The 17552-nt window shown below is 39.9% G+C and overlaps 1 protein-coding gene across 1 annotated transcript in view; it reads right to left on the minus strand.

Moving 5' to 3' along the window:
* The window catches only part of Nrp1 (neuropilin 1), a 151070-nt gene that overhangs the window by 59086 nt on the left and 74432 nt on the right, over window positions 1–17552 (minus strand). Inside the window, exons 6-7 of the mRNA XM_052167390.1 lie at window positions 11990–12145; window positions 9783–9949 (exon numbers count right to left, since the gene is read on the minus strand). Of these exons, the coding sequence (XP_052023350.1) occupies window positions 9783–9949; window positions 11990–12145 (323 nt within the window). The remainder of the gene's footprint in view (window positions 1–9782; window positions 9950–11989; window positions 12146–17552) is intronic.

A 17552-nucleotide genomic window follows, 5' to 3' on the forward strand; every position in this document is an offset into this window, starting at 1 on the left:
CTCTGAGGATGTCTGTGAGGGAGTAGGACCCACCCTGTGGGTGGCACCATTCTATCAAATGGGTTCTGGACTGTAGGAAAAGTAGAAAGCTGAGCATCAGCACCAATCTCTCTGCTTCCTGACTGTGGATACAATGTAACAATCATGTTCTTTGTGCCCTTTTTGTCATCCCATCCCTATCATGATAAACTATATCCCCAAAACTGTAAGACAAAATAAAGTCTCTTCCCTTGAGCTGCTTACATCAGGTTGTATCACAGGGATGAGAAAAGCAACTGATCCACCACAGAGGCACGAGCTCTGTTATGGATCTTTCATTAGAAAGGATTTTATGGGATATGTTTAAATAACCACCAAGTTTGGCTCACCGCATGCATACTTATTTTGTTAAAATTAGGAGCTTAAAAAGTTATTTTTTCTTTTTCCTATAAGCTCCATATGCTTCTTAATATAGCAAAAGGATCCGTCACGACCTCGCATTTCTTATGATTTCCTCATGTCTTTTCATTATCCTGAGTATTTCCCAGTAGAAATTTGGTATTTAATTCCCAGAGCCTCTCAAACTGAAGGCCCTGCTTAAGTCCTTGCTCCTGCAAGCTAGGAGCCTAGCTGAGTCTGGTCTTTCTCTAGTCTGAGGTAGGATTTACCTGCTTTCACAATATGTAAATACTTCAAGTCTAGAAGCCAGAGACAGCCAAGATGTCCTTTTTCAGGAAGGTGGTGTGATCAGAAACAAACATGATTTTTGTTTAAGGAGATATAGAGATTGGGTATTGGTCAAACTTTAAGGTGGAAGCAGTCTGTAGTGCCAGACTCACAGAATAAGGATAAGCCCCAGCCTCACAGAAACTTCCTCCAGGATTGGAGGCACATAAAAGGCAAATGTATGGGTTTCATTTTGTCACCCATGGACTGTATGTTCCTGCAAACCAGCTCAGAAGAATCAAGAGAAACAGACCCACCACAAGCAGAGTTTCAGCATGAACTCCTCAGACAGCTTTGTGGTTGAAGCAGCCCTAACAATTACTTCATCTAAGCGAGAAAAAAACTTTCTTAATGGAAAAAAAATTAGCTGCATGCTGCCTCACGCCATTATCAATAGTGTTTAAAATGAGTTCCAGCTACGCTCCAACATACTTATATTTTCATCTCAGGTAAACTCAGAGCACTAGCCGATCAAGTACATTTATTTTTAATAGAATCATGGAATCTTAAATGCTTGAAAGGCCCAGAGAAGCTGTCTTATCCAATCACCTACCCCCTGAAGAACAGTACTGATAGCCCTCCCAGGCTTGCTAAAAGAATGAAAGGGCTTGTTTATTCTCTTTGTTAGATCCATAAAATGTAGTCAGAAGTTTAAAGTATTAGAATTTTAAGGAAAATAAAACTTCGCTAGAACAGAGGCTTTGTTCTCCTGACACAAGGCAATTAGAAGAATGTCAAAAATGCATCTTTAACCCCTTGAAGCAAAGAGAACTGGTGAAAAAAATTAAAGCACAAGACACATGCACAAGTGCACATGTGATTATTCTTAGTCATAATGTGTGATATTAGTCTCAAATGCCCACTCTTGTCAACTGCTGGAAATACAAAAGCATAATGCATTTTATTACTATTGGGATATACAAAGCATTTTAAAATTTAATGTACTTTTTCTCTCTTTGTTGGAACCTAGAGTTGAATGAAATTAGATGGCTGAGGGAGGAGAGGGAAAGGGTGAAGAAAGGAAATAATCCATGTATGCGTGGATGTTTGTGTGTGCATGCATACAGGCATAGGTATTTGGGTGCACATGAGTGTTTATGTATGCTCACAAATTGCATGTATTTTGTATACACATATGTTTGAGTGTGCTCGTACATGGAGGTTGAGTGTACTTGTGTATGCATACACTCACTCGAACATCAGTCTCCTCTCAGGTCAAGAAACTGAAACTACTCTTTTGATGTTGACCAAAATTTTCATGCTGATGTGGAGCTTTTAGGTGATGCTCCAAACATACAAGAGATGTTTTGTCTGCATCCATATCTAAGCCTGGATACCAGGGTATATACTTCTCTTCCATCAAGGAGGATGGTATCTCTGGATATGCTCGAAGTTTCAACCTAGGGGTTCTTCCCAGTTCTGAAGAACGGATTTGGTTTTGCCCTGGGGTTTTCAAACTACAATATGAAAGTTATTTAAAGCTTAAGAATGGGTGTGTTACATTACACGAGGCATAAACGTAGCTGTTGCTCCTAAATGCTGACATTAACACACACTGTAAAAGGTACAATTATTACCACTGGGACAGAAATCAACAAACCTCACCAAAGGAATTTCCTAAAACTGCTATCATAAAATCTGTGCACATTATGGATTTCATTAACATTTTACTCCCAGAGGATTCCCAATTGTATAATAACAGAAGTTCTTTAAATTTTCAGTACTGCAGACAGGAACAGTTTTTTCACCCAAAACAGATGTGAAACCATCAGCCATCCCTACTCATTGGTCCACAGATTTGGTGCTGGCTAGTAACTAGGAGCACTTAATGGGCTGTCGTTTAGGTAACAGATATAAAATGTGGTATTATTTCCCATGAAAAGATAAATTAATAAATAATAGGCAGGTGTTGTAACCTCTGTTCCTCACTTTGAAATATGTTGGAAGTTAAATACAACAACAATAAACTTTTGATTGACTGACATGCTTCAGGAGATCTAAAATATGCCCGTGTGAAACATTTTACATGTGCAGGAGAGCTAATTTCATTCTCATTTTGTTCAGATCTTGTCACTTATGACTGACAATTTCATCCTGTGTTTCTCTTCCCCAGACTCATTCTTATCTCTGAATTTTGAGTGTGATTGCATGGTGGTTTAAAATAACATCTGTATTTATTTAGTTAAAAAATACTTCACTTAAAAAAACTAAAAATAGAGAAACTTAAGATAAACAACAAGGGAAATCAGTGATATGATTTTCCTGAGCAGGGTAAACAAATATATTTATATTCTTGGAAAACAAAAGAACAAGACTCCAGTTTAAAGAGCATCAAGTAGCTTAGCTTAATCCACACACACACACACACACACACACACACATACACACACCACACACACACACACACACACACACACACACACACACACTAGCAAATCATTTGCCATTCAGAAGTCTGATCCATCTTATGATTTAACACCTGAGTCCAGGGTACTGTGAGCCACCTCTTGATGGTTGTTTTTTTGGGGGGGGGTGCTGGGCATAAAAAATATAAATATCTACACAAATGTCTTTGTAGTCACAACTATTGTGTAGAAAGGCACTGGGCCCACTTGGGCATACCCCAGGGGCAGTGCTCATCAGCCTGCAAGTCACAGAGAAGTGCCTATGCCTACACAGTTTGAGCTCTGCCCACACTAATAAATGTCCAGCTCTGTGTCAAAATTGTAGCTTCTGCAGTGATGATTCTAGTTACCAGACACTATCTTCCAAACAGTAACTAAGCAGAGGCCAGATGGGACTCAAAGTGTTATTGCTCTTCAGGACATTGCTTTCAGATGGATACACACTCTGCATAGCTTACAAGAGCTGAGTAGTAACAAGGGTGTCAACATTCTGATTTGCTGAACCATCTCACAAATCTCTGGACCTTTGGGCCTGGGCAAACAAAATAAAATGATGTTAACCCCAACTTTTGGTCCTACACTTTGAGTTGAGGTGTCCGAGGAAGGAGAAACAATCTCTTCTAGGATGTAACTGTGAATGTAGGTTCAAAAAAAGACACTGTCATTACAATAATGAGGAGGCAAAGCTGCACATATCCTTTCAGTACAGTTCTAAATGAACAACAGTGGGCCTTTCAACATTATTTGCAAACATTATTCATGCTCTCTAGGGAGGGCTGACATGAAATACCCATTAGCAAAATCATTTGTCTGATTTCTAAAACAGAATTAAGTGGTCAACTTAACCAAAATTATTTAAACCATCTTGGTAACTTCTCTAGGACAAAATAGTAAGTTAAAATATTGAAACAATTATGTTACATGAATTTCTACTTACCCACAATCATATTCACCCCTTAAACCCCTGAAAATCTGTATTTAATGTATCTCTGTTTATAACCTTCAAATGACCTATAATATTAAAAGCCAAAGTCTGAGAGACAATTTTAGGAAATGTGGCTCAGGGGACAGGAGCTTCTGCAACAATGAACTCCTGGGTTTTGGTGTGAACACAGCCTAAGTATCAGACCTGTGCAAAACACTGGTCTATTTGGGAAGTAGAAGTCTTTAGATTCAAAGTAAAGGAACTTGCCAAGATTGACCTGGGGGAATATTTTAAAGCAAATTTTATATACCTTCCAGGTAAACATTTAGAGTACTAATGTTAGTTGCAATACACACACACACACACACACACACACACACACACACACACACACACACACACACGCAGGAATGCACACTGAACTGAACACCTGTACTTTCCTAATTTGGCTAAGACTATATTTTATAGGCATCATTCCACATTTGGGAAACCCAGTGAGCTATTTCTGTCAGTTCTCTAGTTACAGATTTATAAAGTATCATTTTATTGTAGCTTCAGCAATTTGCTAATGATCTGAATGAGTTAATGCACCCCCTAGAGTGTCTGGTTTATAAACACAGAGTGTTTACAGTCAGAATAACCCTGCTGTATACACATTCTGGATTAGTCAATTTGGCAGATGGAAGAGATCATGAAGAAAGCATTACAGATTGTAAACCCGAAGGATGCTGGCAATGTCTTGAAAACTTGAAAATGATTTCAAATGAGGTACCTGTTCCATACTTAACATCTGAGAACAAAGGATCAGACCAGAAAGTACAAAGGGAAAAAAAAAAAACGCTGTCCAAAATTTTTTAACATAATAGCTGTTTACATATTAATGATAAATCATGTTAGTTTCTAACTTTCAATTTGGGGAAGACTCTCGAATTTGCAAGCAAGGGCTTCCAATCAAACACTTTGAACTGGATAAGCAAGCACTTTTTCCTACATAAAAGATGATTAAAATGTATATTAATGTTGATTTCCTAGTGAAACCTTTATTTCATTTGGTCCTTGAAAGAAGTCCAACTGGTTTTGTCTTCTCTTTAAGACAATTCAATACTTGTGTGTATATTGTGTGTGTGTGTATGTGTGTGTGTGTGTGTGTAGAAGTCAAAGATGAGATGAAGCATGGGTCTGTCTACCTTAATTTTTGAGACAGGATCTCTCAGTTGCCTGCAGTTTTCCAAATGGGCTGGACTGAGACAGCAGCAAGCTCCAGGGGTCCTCCTATTTCCTTCTCACTAGTGCTGATTGCAGACTACTTCCATTATAAAAGGCTTTTTTACACAGGTTCAGGGTGGACTCAGGACCTCATGCATCTACAGCTATCTGTCCAGTCCCTATCCCATGATTCAAGTTTCCTCAGATTCCAGTACCAGCAAGTTATAACTGACTACTAGAGGCTTGTTCAGGTGTGAATTATCCACACCAGGGATATCTTACCAAACAAACAATGTGGCTATGAAGCCTACTGCTTTCTGCTCCTTTGGAGTATTCAGAGCCATAAATAAGGAGTTATAAAATTTCTTTTTCTACAAAAGACAATGCCTTCCCATTTGGAAAATAATGAAGTTGCAGTTTGAGTTGGTTTATCAAATAATTCTTTTTCTGAAGTCACTGGGGATTGGGGTCACAGATTATTCCCTGGTGCCATTTTTATTTATTTGAGATCAGTAGAGTTCATCTCCCACCCAGGCTTGCGTCTCTTGATTTAGCATTTTTTTTTTTTTTTTATCTCCTGGCATTTTAATCAGGGAAAGTCACAGTTGTTTTGAGGAAAATGCTCCCAAGAGCTTTAATTAAAGCTGGAAGGATAAATCTGTTTACAGTGTGGTGAACATCATCATTAATAAAACATTGGAATAATTAACAAATTAAATTCTGCTTTGTGTGTGAATGGCTAAAGTTAGTATCTATGAGACCATGTTTCTTGAACAAATACAACATGATATGTACTTTGTGTGGAAGAAAAGAAAAACACAGCCTATGTTCCTCTGAGATTCTTAGTACTGCGACTGGTGGTGCTTTGGTGACTAAATGCTACATCACTGTTTGTAGGAAAAGGACCTCATTTCCATGAGTCTAAGGTAGGCTTTAATGATGTATACAAAAATAAGGATTTTGTTTGCACCATGGATACAGTGAAAGAGAAAGATTATGGTTGATAAGGTAAGCACCTTAGAATACAGACCACAGAATGCAATATTTTGTGGGGTAGGGGAGTGAGCAAATCTTATAGTGTGCTCATCTGTGTTCACTGACAAGAGGTTTTTGTGAAGAGGCCTTGATCAGGGTGTAGCCATTGTTGAAACTTCCAGTTGGGACTTCCCTTCATGTTCTGTCTTACCAGGCGGCTCCTTGTCTTGTTTTGATGCTTCCTGCAGACAACAGTTCTCACAGGAAACGCCAGTGTGGACATTCATATCCACGGCTAACAATGTATTGTTGGTTTTTTTAAAAATGTTACTTGGTAATTTCCTAGAGAAAACAATGGGAACTGAAGGCTGTTCCTGTCTTTAAAGAAAGCCAGTTTCCAATGTTGCTTTATTAACTTAACACATGCAAGTATTTGTTCTAGTTGTTGCTACAGCAACGTGTTTTGTGGGGGCATATTTCATGCAAAATGGGATAAAGCTGAAAATCAAGACAAATGTCATCTGCATAATCATGTGCATAAAAATAGAAGTGTACGTGTACACTGCCGTACGTGCTATGCTGCGTGATTAGCAGCGCCTGCCTCGGCCCTTCATCTGAATTACGCTGTACTTGTTGGTTAATTTATAAAATATCTATCTGATGAAAACAACCAGCCAAACACTTCCAAGAAGCTTCAGAAAAGCTGGAAGCACATGAAATTATTCATAATTAGGTGATGGGTGGCTGATAACTGCTCCTGCTGTGAACACAGACATAAGTGTGTAAATGAGCTCAGAGGGCCAAGGGAAAAGGAAGACCATTTTACCTCAGTGTGAATGAGAAGCTCAGCTTTTATGATAGTCACTTTTCATAGCTACTGAGAGGCAGTCCCTACACATAGCCAATAGAAGCATCTTCATTGAGAGAGAAGGAGAGGAGGATAGAGTCTGGTGCCCATGAAAGCGATCCGGGAGTGTGAAGCAGAATGAATGACAAATTCACCACATTTGGTGATGTTAAGAAGCAGGTGGCTCTGGAAGCACAGCATGCTTTACTTCCAAGTTCAGGGTCCTATCTGTGACCTTGACTACTTGCTGATTTTCCTCAGCCTCAGTGTTTCTGCTTTTAAAATGAAGAAGTTTTAGTCCTTTAATCCAGGGTATTGGATCAAATTTGTGCCCTGTTGGAACTGGGAATGTGGCTAATTGAAAGGGCATTTGCCCAGCATTTAGGAAGCCTTGAGTTCCATCTCCAGCACTACATAAAGCCAGGTGTTTTGATCCATATCTGTAATTCCAGCACTCAGGAGAGGAGGCAAAAGACTTGGAAATTCAAGGTCATCCTCAGGTATCTAGGGAGTTGAAGAGCATCTTGGTCTATGTGAGATTCTACCTCAGAAAGAAAAGTGTCCAAACGCTGTTAAGTGGCCAGGGCACCTCAGAGACAAGCAATAATGGGAATGAGCTTATGAGAGATGTCACTCTCATTAGTACACTCACTGAATATAGTCCCTATGGAGAGGTAGGCTAAATGTGGCTGGGTGACAAAGCTTTGGCAATGAGACATGAACTGCTTGTACAGGAATTTCAACAGCTTGGATAATTATCCCAAGTGTCCTTCCTCTTCTGCTTTTCAGGTAACAGCCACCACTTGCTCAGTCTGGTATGTAAAGGTCTGAACCCCTGCCCCCAGGCAATCCAGTAGTGGAGGAATGTAAACAGAAATAATCCTGAGGAGTAGTTATTACCACTCCTGATCACACTATCCCATGAGAGAAAGGATAGTATTCTGCAGCTATCTCAGATTGCACCTTGTGAAAATGGTATAAGATCCCATCCCATTAACAAGTGCCCATTTTGTTGCTGTATTTCTGCCAATGAAGAACTGGTTCATGCAGAAGAATTGCAACTATGGCAGTTTCAGAACCCCTGCAGGACCACAGGGTCCCTGTTATTGAGTAAAATCTATGTTACCCAGAATAGAAGCGCATTACCATGCAGACATGCTTAGCACTGCAATAATGTAAGCTTCCCCCAGAGCTGTGTCTGTCATTCACAAGGAGCTGCTTTGGGTTTGGAGACATGGAAAGACAAGCTACCATGAGCAAATTAACTTCACCTCTGGCTTCATCTAGAGCAGGTTTCAGCAATCCCGAGTAAGGCCTCATCTTTTCCCACCTTCTCTACATGGCTCAGTGTTAACATTCAGAGGTTAGCATGAGTTCACTCTCCTGCAATGGACTCTTTTACTTTAAGTGTATGTTAAACTAATATTGACCTTTGCAAAGTAAAACAGAATCCTATATTTGTGCTCAAATGACTGAAACTTCAGCAGACATGAAGAGAGAGGATAAACCATGTCAGCTTTCTTATTGCATAGAGATGCTCTGGAAGTTAGTTACTTTTATATGTCAGGCAATAAATGAAAGACAGGCTCTGCTTACTCTTTGGCCAATCGGTTGGCATATAAGCAAAATTTTCACATGCACATGCTTCATTAAACAATGGTTTAATGAAGGTTAAACCTTGAAACCATGAAACCAAGCACAGGGCATTGGGTAATGGTGTGATGGTTACTCATGATTGTCAGTGTGATGAGATTTAGAAGCACAAAGGAAACAAATCTTTGGACATATCTTTGAGGGATTTTCTAGATTAGGTCGAGGTGAGAAAACACACTCTAGAAGTGGATGGCATGGTGTGAGGTCCTGAACTGCATTAAAAAGAAAAAGTGAGCTGAGTACCAGAATTTATTTTTCTCTGCTTCCTGATACAATGTGACTAGCTGCCTCTTGCTCAGGCTGCCACATCTTGATGTATCACCTGAAACCATGAATAAAAATAAATCCTTTCTCCCTTAAGTTGTTTTTGTAGGATATTTTGTTGCAATCAGAAGACAAATAAACAATACAGGCAGAGACATCTAGAAGTCAAGGTTGCACAAGGGTGAGTATTCAAAATAGTACCAGGGATGACTCCTGGAAAATAGTGAGAGTAGAAGACCTGGGGGATGAGGACCAGTGGCTCTATGTGGCTGCAGTAAGAAGGATCTAGGAGCCTAGTAAAAGCAGTAGCTATAGAATCATTAATGAAGAAGCACATATGTGGATTCCATACTTGTCCATAAATACAAATTAGCAGATGCCCTCAATTAGCTATACAGAATTATGTGTATTTTGCATGTTCTACTCCAATCAAACAAACAAAAAAAAACCCTCAACACTTGTAGACAAAGATCTCAAACACACACTATAGACAGAATTTCTCCATTTCATCAGTGAAGTAAAAAGGTGTCAGCCTAGGATGTGTGTGTAGTTGGTAGGGGAAATAGGGCTTCTATTCAAACTCTGGAAAGAGCTGCAAACAGGACTTGAGAACAAAAGAATGTTTTCTGGGGGCCACCTGAGTCATCTCTGCTCCTCTGTATGTAAATATGATCATTTTGCATAGGCTGAATTCTGTTCAGAGCTCTTTCCCCTAATCACATGTAGGTGTTTGACGTAGCACCCATTTCCCCTTTCCAGGTGCCTCATATATCTCAACTGTGCCCAACTTTGTGCCACCTACCTGGATCCACTCCTTGTAGGAGTCTTCTCCTGGAGTCCACCCATTTTCAGGGTAGTTAAGGCGGGAGCGCTCTACAGACCAGTTGGTGCCATACTGTGAAGATGCAGTGATCTGATCAGAATGGATCTCTCCAGATTCCATGCCCAGAGCCTCCATACACTTGAAATCTGCAGATAAAATATGAGAGACTAAAGACAAATCTTAAATTTAATGTGGCAAACTAAAGAGTTCACTCATGGCCTAGGGAAATGGCTAAGGAAGTGTTAGGATCTGCATTTGATCCTCTTAGCATCTAAGTAAAAGGACCTGTGATCTCAGCATTGAGAGCCAGATCCCTGGGGCTTACTAACTAGTTTAACCAGTCCATAAACTCTAGTCTAAATTCACTGAGAGATTCTGTCTCAAAAACATAAGGGGAAAGTGATTGAGAAAGACACACAACTTTATGTAAACCTCAGGCTTATACAAACACATACAAACACACACATACACACACACACACACACACAGAGAGAGAGAGAGAGAGAGAGAGAGAGAGAGAGAGAGAGAGAGAGAGAACAACGTACATGCAGAGTTCATTAACTAAGTCTGACAAAATATGCAATGTGGGATTTACTGTAACATGGCATCTGTAATTATGTTTTCCTGAATGGGGATATTTCAAAACAAGATTATGAATGTCAGCACAGTTATTATTAACTTTCCCATGTGGGCTAAGGTTGACAAAAATGCTATTTCAAGTGGAAGGATGTGGTATGGTTGACAGAGTGCTTATGCAGCTTGGTCTCCCCACATAGGTCTCATGCCAGCACTTTGTAATCTGATGAGGTGGGACATACCACCTGTAATCCCTGCACACCGGGGGTGGAGGGAGAAGGACTAGGAGTCTCTACGGGTGACCCTAGTTGAGATTCCTAGTAGCAGGGGATGTGGAGTCTGACATAGTCACCTCCTGTAGCCAGGTAGAACTTCCAGTAGAGGGAGGGGGATATCAACAGAACCTTCAACCCAAAATTTGTCCCACCTACAAGATGCACAGGGATAAAGATGAAGCAGAGTTTGAGGGAATGGCCAACCAATTACTGGCTCAACTTGTGATCCATCCCATGGGAGACAGTCAACCCAACACTATAAATGTTACTTTGCTAGCATAACTGTCTCCTGGGAGGCTTCCATCCAACAGCAGATGGAAACAGATGCAGAGAACCACAGTTAAACATCAGGCAAAGTTCTGGAAGAGTGGGAAATATGATTGAGGGAACTGGAAGGGTCAAGGATACCATAAGAGAACCTACAGAGTCAACTAATTTGGGACCATGGGGGCTCACAGAGCATGTATCACCAACCAAAGAACATACAGGGCATGGATCTAGGCCCCCTACACATTTGTAGCAAATGTGTAGCTTAGTCTTCATGTGGGTACCGTAACAATTGTGCAGGGAGGCTATCTTTGACTCTGCCTGCCTTTGGCTCCCCTTCCACTAGCTGGACTGCCTGGTTAGGCCTCAGTGGGAGAGGATGCCCTTAGTTATGGTGTGATTTGGTGTCCCAGAGAGGACTAGTACTCAAGGGGGGCTTCCATTTCTATGAAAAGAAGGAGAGGTTAATGGGGGAGGGGTTTGTGAGGGTGGAACTGGGAGGAGGGTGCGGGGCTGTGATTGGATCATGAAGTGAATAAATAAATAAATAAATAAATAAATAAATAAATAAATAAAAACATAAAAGAATATGACAAAAAATGTAAAAATAAAAATCCTGATTTTACACATCCTACTTTTACTTTATAAGAAAATAGTAGTGAGTACCCTGGGGTCTCCCATAGTAAACTGCCCCTGTGTGTGACTGCTCTGTGTACTAGCTACCACTGGCTGGTTGTGCCAAAACCCATCCTGTGGTTCCTGACACCTGTGCCTTTGAGGTGTCATGGAGGCCTCCAGGTCACCCCTCATTGTTTCCATGCAGTGTGCAGTCAATTTCCACTTCCCTAACTGCAGAGACTCACATGTAATTTTATGGCGGAAATACACCAAATGATTTTTTTCCAATTGACACTCATACACAATATTTTTTTTTTAAGAAGGAGAAAAATCAAACATTGGGCACCAGAGCTCACAGAACATTTCTTTAGTGTTTTGTGTGGCCTCAGGTGTGTGAGAAATAATGGGCAGTGTTTACTACAGGGCTTTGTGAGATGAACAAATACTGACCTTCAGAGATGCTGCTCTGCAGCACACTGTAGTTGGCTGAGAAACCTTCTTTTGCTATTGCGCTGTCAGTATAAAAGACCATGGATAGAATGCCTGAAGAGGAGCGAATCCGGCCAGGAGTTTTCTGCCCACAGTAACGCCCAATGTGAGGGCCAACTGGAAAAGTAGAAGTACAGAGAATGTCAGATTTCCTCTATAGCAGATGCAAAAATAACCATTCAGAAGGACAAGTCTCGGCAGAACACAAGGATGGTTATCATGTAACCTGAGTGTCCCCTTGCTTACTGGTGGATAGTGCATGAATTGGATGAGGCTGTGCAGAGTATTTGAGGAGATGTTCAAAGGAGCATTCGCAGGACAATCATATTCCCCAGACAGCACTGGAATGGAACAGGCTGGGGAGACAGCTCAGTGCCACAAAGACCAGAGTTTAAATCCCTTGCATGTACATACAAAGCAAGCATGGTAGCTCAGTGGTAATCCCAGAGCATGGTAAGTAAGTAGAGGCAGAGATCTCAAAAGCAAGTTGGTAAGTAAACTATATGCCATGATAGATCCTCTCTCAGAAAATACAGTGGAGAGCAATAGAGGAAGACACCCAAATGGCAGCTTCTGGAATCCACATGACCTGCACACACATGTACCTGTACATACCTGTGCACTCACATCACATACATGAGAACATGTACTCATATAACATGCACACACCATACACACACTTGTGAATGTGTATATGGTGTGTATGTGTGTGTTTATAAACATACACGCATAAAAGCAAAACGAAACAAAAGCAAAACAAATGACTTCTGAGGAATGATAACTGAAGCTGTCCTCTGGCCTTCACACAAGTAGGCTAATATGTGCATGCACATAGAGCTTGCTTCAGTTGAAAAGAATGCAATTCAAGCCATCTAGTGGTACCTTGGTATTTACCTTCTGTCCAAACTGTTTCTACAACCCAGTAGGAAAGATTCCAGTTAGGCAAAGTCCAGGTATATCACTTCTCCTTTACCCAGAGGAGAGCCTGGAGACACTTAACGTCCCAAGAATCATCCAGGACCACACAACCCCAATTTCCTTCTTCACTCCACTATGTAGCCCTGGATTCTAAACCACTTATATCACACACACAAAACACTCTTCAGGGATGTACCCAACAACTGATAGAAAATTCTAACCATTTGAGACTTAGAAACTATAAACACAATGTTTTATATATGGTAAGTTACAATCAAAATGAATTGAAAATGTGTTTTTCTGATTTCTGACTGTTTTTAACTCTTCCAAATCCAAGAATTGGTATTGTACTACACTGTGTTTAATGGCCAAGAAATGGCCCACAGTAACTATTTGTACCTAGCAGGATATATGTTTGCCTTAGGCCATGAATGACTCCAAAACACTGGCTAATTTGTGTTAAAGTCAAATTCTGATTTGGCTTGGTGTAGCTGTGCCTCTGCTGAAATGTTTTAGCCCAACCTGGGCAATGAGTCACTTAGTGCAGAAATGACTAAGCACCCGAGGGACCTCTACACTGATCTGTTCAGATCAACAAAACAAAAAAGTAATCATTTTCTCTCTAGTAATTTTATTTTTTAATTTCACATATGGTAAAACCATACCAGATGGCTTGAATTTTGAAGGACAGTCTGGTGTAGACCATTTTTTCTACTCAGAAAACCATTGTTCTATGCACTTGAGCTATTGCTAATCACTGTTCCACTTAAGGATCCCAGGAAGTAGACTTTTCCTTGTTTCCTAGGGTGGAGGGACAGGTCTTCAAAAGGGACATGGGTCTTCAAGGACCATGCACATAGCCTGTGCAGAAGGCAGCTGATGACTCAAGTATTATTTTAAAAGTGAACCCCACAAGAACTGGATTTCCCAAAGCCCCAAGAACCACCAACTTTCTAGTGGGAAGCCAATCTGAAAACTTTGAATTTTATAGTATGTAGACCCTTGCTGACAGGTTTTCAATTTGACCAATCCTCTTAAACAAAACAAAAACTAACTGAGGTGCTGCATACATTTCAGTTATTTTTGTTGCTGTCTTTGAGAAAAGGTTTAGTGTATGTCCTAGAATGTTCTCAAACTTACCATGTACCTGACAATGACCTTGACCTTATGATCTTCTGTTTTCACCATTAGAATCACAAGAGTATTCCACTGTGCCTGGTAATATGCAGTATGGATCAAACCCAGGGCTTCATTAGACAAGGCAAAAACAACTACCAATTGAGCTCAATGCCCAGCTTTGACACAATGTTTTATATACATAAATCAAGGGCTTTGTGTATGCTAGGTAAGCACTCTCTACATGAATCCTCAGCCCTCAGCCCACTATGCATTACCCTGAATATGTGATCACTTGATATGTTCAAAGTCATCAACCAGACTGAATCACTCCTCTGCCATCACTCCTTACTCTAGAAACTTGGTGTGAAATGTGGTTTACCACTACTAGGAAAACACAAGGGTATCCTAAGAGGGAGGATTATAATGATCCTTTAAAGAGAACCACACTGGTCAATAGCTTTGAATGTTGCAAAGAGAATTTTGTTACATTTGCTTCAGAAAATGGAACTCTTCTTTTCAGCTTAATCTTGGCCTGGATTTCTTCTGCAAGTGCTAGCTCTTTGCCAGGCTTTCTTCATCCTGGATGTGAGGCATTGCCACTAATTCAATGATTCTTTTCTTGGCCAAGGAGCTCCAGGTTGCCCATAATGTATGCACAAAAACATCTTGCTGGAGCCAAGAACTCAGTTCTTCCCTTGCCTGGGTAAGAATCCCATTTTGGCCTGCAGTTATAAATGGGAGGCTTAGTGTCCATTCATCCTCTCTTCATGGTTCCCACTCATTTAAATTCCATTAGTGTGGTTTCATAATCTTTTTCTTTAGTCTGTGGGCAAACTTTTACAGTCCTAATCCTTGAGGTTGTTCCTTGATCACCACAGCCCCTGACCTTCCCGATCAACACTGGCAAGGGAACACTGGCAGCCATCCTCCCCCTTCTCTATCACTCCATTCCTTTGGGGAGGGTGGCAGGGAGGGTCTCTTTGAAAGAGGAAACAGAAGAGAACTTGTCTAATGCAGACTCATAATTTAGACAGTCTCCATGACTCACTGGTTTATAATGTTGAAGGCATTCTGGGTAAATCTGCTTTCTGTCTTTTAGAACATTGCCCCCAGACAGATCCCTGTATGTCTCCTTAGGAGCCCTCAAGATACAAGAGTGTAAGGCTTTGGCGACAATAATACAAAGAGGTATTGAATTTTCGTGAGCAACAGAGGGACCTCAGCTTCGCAAGCTAATGCAATATTGATCTGAGCCAGGAGGACAAGGCACTCTCATGCGCAACATATGTGTTCATTTGTGTTTTATTTGAACAGGGCTACTGATTTCTTTCTTTCTTTCTTTTTTTTTTTTTTTTTTTGTAATTGTGGACCCAAAGGCCAAAGAGATCACCAAACTCAGAAGTAAGTAAATTACTGAGGACTGTAGTAAGAGGGATATACAAGCTCTGAAAAGCAGGATCCCCGTTCTATCAGGTTGGATGTGAAGGTGAAAAAATGTCTGTCTTGCTTAGATAACAGCACCCCACTCCATTTATTCTTTCCAATAATCATAGCTCTACCTCAGACTGAAAACAATGTGGTCTTCTGTCTTCTTATATGAAGAAAAGCAACAAGGAAACATAGTCTTTTTTTCTTTGTTTCTTATCTGTTTGTTTGTTTCATTTTTTTGAGACAGCCTAGTACTTGCTGTGTTGCCTACATGAACCTCGAACTCAGTAACCTTACTTAAGCCTTCCAAGTTCCAGGATTACATATATAAGACTATGCCCATCTAAAAACATACTTAAAAAGTGCAAGAACTTTAATACATCAGAAAGGAATCATCTCATAGGCACTAGACAGGCCACTTAACTATTCATAATTCATTAAGCATATCAGTGGAGAATCTCTAGAGTTTGCACATTTATTTCTATCATTAGGGTCTTACTAGACTACTTTAAATGTGTAAATGTAAATAAAAATAACAGCACTCATCTAGCTCTTAAGAAACTCATCCTTGACTCTGCTAATCACTTCTGCCATGTCAGTGACAACTAAGTTCTGGTCTGTCTTCCCAGCTCAAGCAGAGAAGGCACAAGAGTGGTGTGAGCTCATCATTCCCTGGATCCAGTGTCCAGTCTACATAAACATGCAGTATCCTTTGCAGAGGCAGGCTTGCCTCTTTGTACTAATCCCTTCAGAACTCATGGATCTACCAAGCTTCCAGAGAATGAGAGATAGAGACATGTGATTCACAATCTGCATGCCTTGAATTCAGAGTTTTAGAATAGACTGCTTTTCTTCAAAGTCAATTTGAGGCAATGGATAGCTTTAAATTACTTAGTCATTTAATTATGTTTATGATAAGTTAAAACATAAGGTCATGCAATAGCTAAAAGCCTTTAACACCTTTTTGATATTGTTTCTGGAAAAGATATCAGAGACTAAAAATCTATTAGAAGTTATGAGTTTTGAACTACCATAACAAAAATGTTTCTAGTGCCTTTAACAAAAAATCCAGGAGGGTCAGTTCCCATTTTCACTAGAAGAGAGAAAGCTAGAACTGTGCTTGTGTTGACTGGATAAGGCCAGGTAACTATGAATAAACATACAAACATACAGTTTCTGTGTAGCGAAGGTAGCTGAGTTGATTTAGGGCTTGTCTAGTGTTTATGAAGCCCTGGGTTCAATCCCCAGCATGGCATAGACCAGGTGTAACAATGCATGCTTGGAATTCTAGTACTGGAAAGATGGGAGTTCAAACACATTCTCAGCTACACAGTAAGCTTGAGACCAGCCTGTACTACATGAGACCCTGTCTCCAAAACAAACAAAATAATGACTTTTTCATATCCCAAAGCTAGTGTTCTCTGGAAATGATTCAACTCTGCCACAGTTCAAGCCATGGGTGCATAAGGCTGACAACTTATATTATTCTTAGTTTCAACACAGTGATTTTTGTAGAACCAGAAAATTACCACCTTAAGAAACCCTTGACACTAATAACAATGTGCCTCTTTCTAAAAGTATTCTAAATAAGTTGGTTGATGGGACCTCCTCCTCAGATGTCTTTTTAATTGAAAGTTCTAGAAAGAAAGGCTGCAAATTTGGGTTGTGAACAAATAAACCTATTATTATGCATTCCAACTATTGTTACCACATTATTATAATGCTATTTTCCTAATTATCAGATTGAATGCTTGGAAATCAATCAGTGCTATATTTGGGAAAATCTCATTATCTAATGAAGGAATAATTTCTGTAAGATCATTATAACCTTCTTCATAAGGTAAAAAAGAATAGATCAGACTAATGTTAACTTGCTCATTCATTAAGTGGTAGTATAAAGCTTATCTAACATTAAATTTTTCTCTGCTGTTTAGTGATAAAATGACTGGAATTTAAATATTTTTATCAAAACTGTAAGTAGTTGCCTTCATATTTTACCTGATCTTCACTTAGAATGTATTCAGCTTAAGAATACCATCCTACTATTTTAATGGTAGCT

The sequence above is a fragment of the Apodemus sylvaticus genome, chromosome 21, assembly GCF_947179515.1.
Source record: "Apodemus sylvaticus chromosome 21, mApoSyl1.1, whole genome shotgun sequence".
Taxonomy (NCBI): domain Eukaryota; kingdom Metazoa; phylum Chordata; class Mammalia; order Rodentia; family Muridae; genus Apodemus; species Apodemus sylvaticus.